The following is a 7,120-nucleotide window of genomic DNA, read 5'->3' as shown; positions in this document are numbered from 1 at the left end:
AATGGCTCCCAGTGCCAGAGAGCAGGGATGGATGGCAGATTGGGAACTGGGAATTCCTGATGTGAAGGTGAGCAGGCCCTGACACAGGGTGCCCAGAGAATCTGTGGCAGCCCCTGGATCCCTAGAAGTGTCCCAGGCCAGGCTGGACAGGGCTTGGAGCAGCCTGGAAGGTGTCCCTGCCATGGCAGGGGTGGAATGGGATGGTCCTTAATCTCCCTTCCAACACAAACTATTTTATGATTCTATGAGATTTCACTTTAAACTGCAGTTTTTCTTTCCTTTGCTTTTCAGTGGACCAAAATTCTACGCTGGGGCCAGTGGAATTTCGGAGGGAAGCTTAGTAAAAGAAAGCAAACTCAATGGGTTGGTTGCTTAAATAAAATTGAAGTGTCCTTTTGGAAGTACTAGCACTGGAATTTTAGTCTCAATTTTTATTTCTAGTGCACCTTTCTGCTGTTTTTGCTACATCCAACTTTGAGAAACCTTCAGCAATCACCTTTCAGCAACCATTCCCTCAGCCAGAGGCTCAGCTCACTGTTCACATCACAGTTCTGCTCAGAAGTGGACTTTGATTTCATGTTCTCATTGTTCCAGGCACATGGGCTGTACGAGCTGCACTCAAAAGGTTGTTGAAACTAAACCTGATAATTCCATCTTTACACTCCTGACACAGCCACAACAGGGAGAAAGGTCTGTAACAGCTATATAAACAGGGAAATATTGTTGCCTGCCCTGTTTTAACTGTTCTACATCCTACACCATCTGTTTGATCTGTGATGGGAAAGGAAATAAAACTACAGCTGTTAAAATTGCCAGGGAGATGCTGTGTGTTTCCTGGGAAGTCAAGAGCTAATCTAATGCACTAGCCCGTCAGCTGAGCAGGCCCAGAGTAATCCAATTAGGATAATTAGAAGTAGCCAGAAGTACAATTTAGTGCATTGCTGCTCCAGTCCACAGTGCAGTGGGTCTGTGTGAACCCCTTGAGGTGGAAAATAAAAATAAAAGTAAAGCAGATGCCCTTAAAACCACCACCACCTTGTTTACTTATTGCAATAAATAAACACCAGCTCAGGTAAATCCTGTTTCCAGAATTCAGCAGCAACTGAGTGAGCCCAGGTGGGCAAGGAGGCCAAGGGCACCTGGTTGGTACAGGCACGGTGTGGCCACAGCAGCAGGGCAGTGTCTGTCCCCTGTGCTGGCACTGCTGGGGCACCTCCAGCCTGGGGACAGCTCTGGGCCCCTCAAGGGATGGGAACAGAGCTGGGGAAGGGAATGGAGCACCAGGAGAGGCTGAGGGAGCTGGGCAGGGGCTGCAGAATCCCTGAGGGAGCTGGGCAGGGGCTGCAGAATCCCTGAGGGAGCTGGGCAGGGGCTGCAGAATCCCTGAGGGAGCCGGGCAGGGGCTGCAGAATCCCTGAGGAGCTGGGCAGGGGCTGCAGAATCCCTGAGGGAGCTGGGCAGGGGCTGCAGAATCCCTGAGGGAGCCGGGCAGGGGCTGCAGAATCCCTGAGGGAGCTGGAAGGGGCTGCAGAATCCCTGAGGGAGCCGGGCAGGGGCTGCAGAATCCCTGAGGAGCTGGAAGGGGCTGCAGAATCCCTGAGGAGCTGGAAGGGGCTGCAGAATCCCTGAGGGAGCTGGCAGGGGCTGCAGAATCCCTGAGGGAGCCGGGCAGGGGCTGCAGAATCCCTGAGGAGCTGGAAGGGGCTCACCTGGAGCAAAGGAGGCTCAGGGGCCCTTGTGGCTCTGCACAAGGAGGGCACAGCCAAGCAGGAGCTTCAACCTCTGCTCTCAGGGAACAGGGGCAGGAGGAAATGACCCCAAATTGCACCAGAGGAGGTTTAGATTGGATATTAGAGAAAATTCCTTCATGGAAAGGATTTTTGTCCAGACCCCACCAGTCCCTTCTCTCTCCCAGGTTTAGGCTGCCGCTGGTACAGCAGGCACAGGACTCCAATCCTTACACCAGAGCAAAGTTGCTCCTCCCACTCAGAAGATACAAAAATTCACCTCTCTATGAGAGCTACACACAAAACCCACCAGGATAAACAGATTTAAACAGGTTTTATTCATAAACTGTTTGGGGAAAGGAGATTTACTGATATACAAAAAGTCAAGAAATGAACTGACTTTCTTCTGTTCGTGAATCCCTTCAGGCACGTTTATAAATTCCCACCATAATTGCTAAGAGAACAACACATCTCCACACATTTTTACTGAGCCTGGGCTGTAATGAACATTGCATTTCAGAATTGTACAGAAAACACACTCCTGTAGCCAACTTGCAACTAGCATTCCCAAAATTACTAGCTACATGCTACACAAACACCTTACAATGATAATCAAGAGGTACATTATTTCTCTCCTTTTTTTTTTTTATGCATTAACCCAGTAGGATGTGTACAATCAAATCACAAATTCTATGGTTAATTTACACAGGTTTGTAGTCAAGCTTGGATTCCAGCTTCTTGGAATCAGCCACTTTCCTGACAGCTTTCATGAAATCTTCCTGAACTACGAAGTCATGATCAGCACGGATCGCAAACATCCCTGGGAGGGAGGATTGAACAGTGTGAGGAGACACAACATGAAGTTTCACTCAAATTCAAATGAAAACTGATCCAGGTTACACAATCTACATGATCTTCCCATGTTGTGGATATTGGGAAGAGGAGGGAATTCACATTTCTGAACTAAGGGAGTGGTAAAAAGAAAACTTGTTTAAACTCTGAGTGTGCATTTTCTCAGCTTGCCTGTGCAGGCAAAACCCCAAATGCACAAAAAGCATAAAATAACATCAGCTCTGCATGCACATGGGTACCAAGAGCCCTGAATTCTCTCCAAAAAAGAGAAAAATTGGTTCAATCCCTGTTTCTGTAATGTATCTGGTTCTAATGAGACAGTGGGACACATCAAGATCAGCCAACAAGTGGCTGGCTCAGATCAGCTCAAGTGAAATGTTCCAGCAGAACATTTCTGAGCTGCTGGGTTTAATCCACAGAGGAACAGCTCCAAGATTGAGCATTATCCAAGATTTAGCAGATCCCAGTGAAGAGTTAAGGAATTACCTGCTTCAGTACAGACGTTTCTCAAGTCTGCTCCGTTGAAGCCGTCTGAAAGCTTCACGATTGCTTCATAATCTGTGCACAAAACAGCAGCACCCGTTAGGAATAAACCACCCTTCCCCTAAGGATGCCAATAAAACACACATCCAGCTACCAAACTTGGATTTCAGTGCAAACAGAGCTGCCCACTGGGCTGATAAATTAACTGCAATCAGCAGCTGTATCAGCCCTTCCATTAAAACAGGAATGTGTGGCAGCCAAAAGCTCACGTTATATAATTAATTCCCAAAGTTACCAACTTGTGGTTACAGAATCAACATGAAGTGCAAAAGCTCCATCAAGGCAATGTTCTTAGCACTGAAATGCTGTAAAAGCCCAGAAAGCTTCTCTCCAAGTGGTCATCACTCAGTCCCTTCCCACTGCCAACACTCCACCCACCAAAGGCACTTAGTGTCTTAATATATTAAGCCTGATGTTTTATGCACATATATTTACTAAGAGAGTGGCCATGGTTATAATTCAGTGGAAATCAATTTCTAAAGCACTGCTGAGCCTCCAGCAAGTTCTGATTTTTGCAAGGCTGTTTATTACAATTATTAACTCCCTGAAAAACTTTTCAGGTTCCTTTCTGTTTCCGTTCCTTTCAGTTTCTTTTCCTTTCAAATTCAAAACATTTGAATTGAATGTTTTTATCTCAAGAATCCTAAAGCTCCCAAAGAGGAGTAATTCTTCAGCTGTATTTTAATTTCATGTAGTATAATGTCAAATAATAAATTTATTTTCATAATTGGAAAGTTAAAAAACCTAAGTGAGGAGAATGAACAAGGTTGAACAGTGCAAGGTTTGTGAGTTTAGGGTTTTCAGCAGACACCAGGGTTGAAGCAGGAGAATCTCATGCTGGAACCTGAGCAAATCCTTCTCTTTGGATTTTAATCCAATTTCCACCTCACCCTGCTGCTAAGTTCAGGCCTTCCTTGTGCAGTATCAAAGCTGAACATCACAGTCTTTCCACATTATATGCAGGAATTCAGCAAGAACCTGACACCTCAGCTTGCTGAACAGCAGAAGGAATGATCCCACTGCAGTGCCAAAGACACGAGAACAGGATGAAGGAGAACATTCCAGAATCCCACAATGGTTTGGGCTGGAAGAGACCTTCAAGACCATCTCCTTTCACCCCCTGCCATGGCCAGGGGCATGTTTCACTTTCTCCAAGCCTCACCCAGCCTGGCCTGGAACACTTCCAGGGATGCAGGGGCAGCCACAGCTTCTCTGGGCAAACTGAGCCAGGGCCTCCCTGTCCTCACAGGGAAGAGTTTCATCCCACTACCCCATCTCTCCCTGCCCTCTGGCATGGGAAGCCATTTCCCCTCGTGCTGTCACTCCATGCTTTTTAAGAAGTTTCTCTCCAAGAACTTTACCTCAGGCTCATGATTTGCTTTGGAGCTCCTTCTCTCCTTAGCCTGCAGCCACGTGCAGCTTTAAGGCAGCAGTGCTGCTAAGAAAAGCAGTGGCCAGGCCTGGCCCTCCCCCAGCTCCCTGCTGCTGGCCCTGAGCTGCAGCTGTTGATGCAGCCAGATGGTGCCTGGGATCAGCTCCAGGGGCTGCAGAATCGCTGCTGTCAGCACACAGGGGGTGGGGGTGGCCCTGCTGCACTCTGGGCAGCCAGAGCTGCTCTAAAGGCAGAGCCCTAGCTCCTCCAGGAGAGCTGCACTCCGAGGCAGCCAGAGCTGCTCTAAAGGCAGAGCCCAGCCCCAGCCCCAGCTCCTCCAGGAGAGCTGCACTCTGGGCAGCCAGAGCTGCTCTAAAGGCAGAGCCCAGCCCCAGCTCCTCCAGGAGAGCTGCATCTGGCAGCCAGCTGCTCTAAGGCAGAGCCGCAGCCAGAGCTGCTCTAAAGGCAGAGCCCCAGCCCCAGCCCCTCTCAGGAGAGCTGCACTCCCAGACAGCCCCGCCCCTGCTCAAAGGCAGAGCCCAGCCCCAGCTCCTCCAGGAGAGCTGGAGGAATCACTGTGAAAGCAGCACCCTGGGGCAGCTCAGAGTGACACAGACCTTAAACCCTCCCCATTTCATCCCATTATTCTCCCCTTACACTCCTGAGAGAATGCTCCACACCACTACCAGACAAGTTTTGCTTATGCTACCTCCAAACTCCAAGGTTTCTCTCTGACTTTTAAAGATTGTTGCTTTCAGACTCCTACATTAGCAATATTTCTTTCATTGAGGGTGAATGAAAACACTCTTTACTTGCACTAAGCCATTCCATTAGAAACAGGAAACTCCCTGATGAGAACCTTGTTGCTTTTCCAGTTTCCAGCTGGGCTCAAGGGTTTATAATCAGTTTTTCCTTTTCAAAGACTTAACAACAGTTTAATCAGGATGCATTTAAAAAATAAACCAAGCAGAATTCCAAGAGGGGAAGTTGTGTGGGCAGTGTAAAGGTGGGAATACAATCAGAATCACTGTAACAACTCCCCTCTTCCCATCCCTACCAACAGCAGCAGCAATGACACCCAGGGAACTTCTACTCACCTATCTCACCATGTTTAGTGATAGGACCTGCATGAATCTTCAGAATATCTAATCTGGCTTGTTCATTTGGTAGGTCGATATCTAGAAAGAATGAGAGCTTCAATCAAAGCAGAACCCCCCAATTCCCAGGGGTTCCATGCTCCCTGCAGCCACTGGGAACACAAACTCACGGATTTTCCTGTCCAGCCTTCCGGGCCGCAGCAGGGCAGGGTCCAGGGTGTCAGGTCTGTTGGTAGCCATGATCATTTTAACTCTGTGCAGAGTGTCAAATCCATCCATCTGATTCAACAACTAACAGGGAACAGAATTCTGGTTTTAAACAGCCCCAAATCTTCCCATCTGATTTGTTTTCCTAAGTATTCTTCACCAAGATGAAAAGCTCGGAAGTAAAAAAAGAATCCTACAAGGCCTTGAGCTCTCTGAATATTCCATCCCAAGCAATGAAGAGCTGAAGAGACCTTGAAAATGCTTTGCCTACAGAAAAGGACATTGAGCAAAGCCGAGCTCAAAACGTGAAACACTTGACTAAAACAAAGAGGCAAAGAAAACACTGCAAGGACTGAAGGAGCCAATGGCTGCCTGACACATTTGGATTGTAGTGCACCAAGGCCAGGACATTCCAATTAGACTTGAAGAACAGCCTCTGGAATACTAATCCACACACAGGAAGGCATTTCATTGTGAACACTCAAAGCACTTGCTCTTTGATCACAGTGATTTAATTCTCTATGGAAGGCAGACACATTCTTTTGAACCAGGCAAACTGTTTGCAAACACAGGCTAAGCAAGGTTCCCATTAGCTTCAGAATTTCTAATTGTCACCAGTGGTTTTAATATTCTCTTCACACAACCCAGTTTATCAAAGCAATGAATACAGAAACAAAGAAATACAAGTGCTCCTCCTAGCTTTGAAAATCCAACTGCAACAGTTCAAAAATGTTGCAGACTAAAAGAGACAGAAAGGGGGGTCCTGCAAACCATCAAAGATGCAGGGAGCAGCAGTAAGCAAAAGAAAATATCCCAAATAATTTCAGCAATTTAAAAAGATTCAGTTGGTCTCCACATTGAGCTCATGGCTGAGTTACCAGGATGTGCAGCTGCCTTTTGTAAAAGCAGCACTTAGCTCACTTCTAGTTTACTAACCCAGAAAAGGCTCTGCAAAGCCAGATCCCAGGGAACAATTCCCACCTGTACTGTCACTTAATGTGGCTGTGCAGCCACAGCCAGGAACTGACACTCACCTCCATCAGAGTCCTCTGAATTTCTCGATCAGCTGATGTGCCCTCGGAAAAGCGGCGCCCACCTGCAGCACACCAAACCCATCAGTTCTGCTACTTGATTTTTGCCCTTTAAACGGGGGGAATTGGCTTTACAGCTGACTCCAGCCTTAAAAGGAGAGCCCAGCCACCCCCCAGGCCAGGAGCCTTACCAATAGCATCGATCTCATCCATGAAAATGATGCAGGGCTGGTGATCTCTGGCATAATTGAACATCTCTCGGATCAGCCGAGCGCTCTCGCCGATGTATTT

General features: G+C 47.6%; 1 protein-coding gene across 1 annotated transcript; it reads right to left on the bottom strand.

The window, feature by feature from the left end:
* Nucleotides 1-2,044: 2,044 nt before the first annotated feature.
* LOC135448433 (26S proteasome regulatory subunit 10B-like) lies at nt 2,045-7,114 on the bottom strand. The gene is made up of 6 exons (XM_064714470.1): nt 7,021-7,114; nt 6,833-6,894; nt 5,762-5,882; nt 5,592-5,672; nt 3,066-3,137; nt 2,045-2,547 (listed from the first exon to the last, which is right to left on the bottom strand). The coding sequence occupies exons 1-6, from the start codon at nt 7,082-7,084 to the stop codon at nt 2,429-2,431; spliced, it is 519 nt and encodes a 172-aa protein (XP_064570540.1). The 5' UTR covers nt 7,085-7,114; the 3' UTR covers nt 2,045-2,428.
* Between the last annotated feature and the right edge of the window lie 6 nt (nt 7,115-7,120).

This window comes from Zonotrichia leucophrys, chromosome 5 (genome assembly GCF_028769735.1).
Source record: "Zonotrichia leucophrys gambelii isolate GWCS_2022_RI chromosome 5, RI_Zleu_2.0, whole genome shotgun sequence".
NCBI lineage: Eukaryota > Metazoa > Chordata > Aves > Passeriformes > Passerellidae > Zonotrichia > Zonotrichia leucophrys.
This window is presented reverse-complemented; position numbering and strand designations above follow the sequence as displayed.

Coding starts and splice junctions, on each gene's coding strand:
- LOC135448433 (XM_064714470.1), bottom strand. CDS start 7,084: ATGTTCAATTATGCCAGAGATCACCAGCCCTGCATCATTTTCATGGAT. Junction 5,883..6,832: donor TTCAGAGGACTCTGATGGAG/GTGAGTGTCAGT, acceptor GTTCCCTGTTAG/TTGTTGAATCAGATGGATGG. Junction 3,138..5,591: donor CACTAAACATGGTGAGATAG/GTGAGTAGAAGT, acceptor TTTTGTGCACAG/ATTATGAAGCAATCGTGAAG.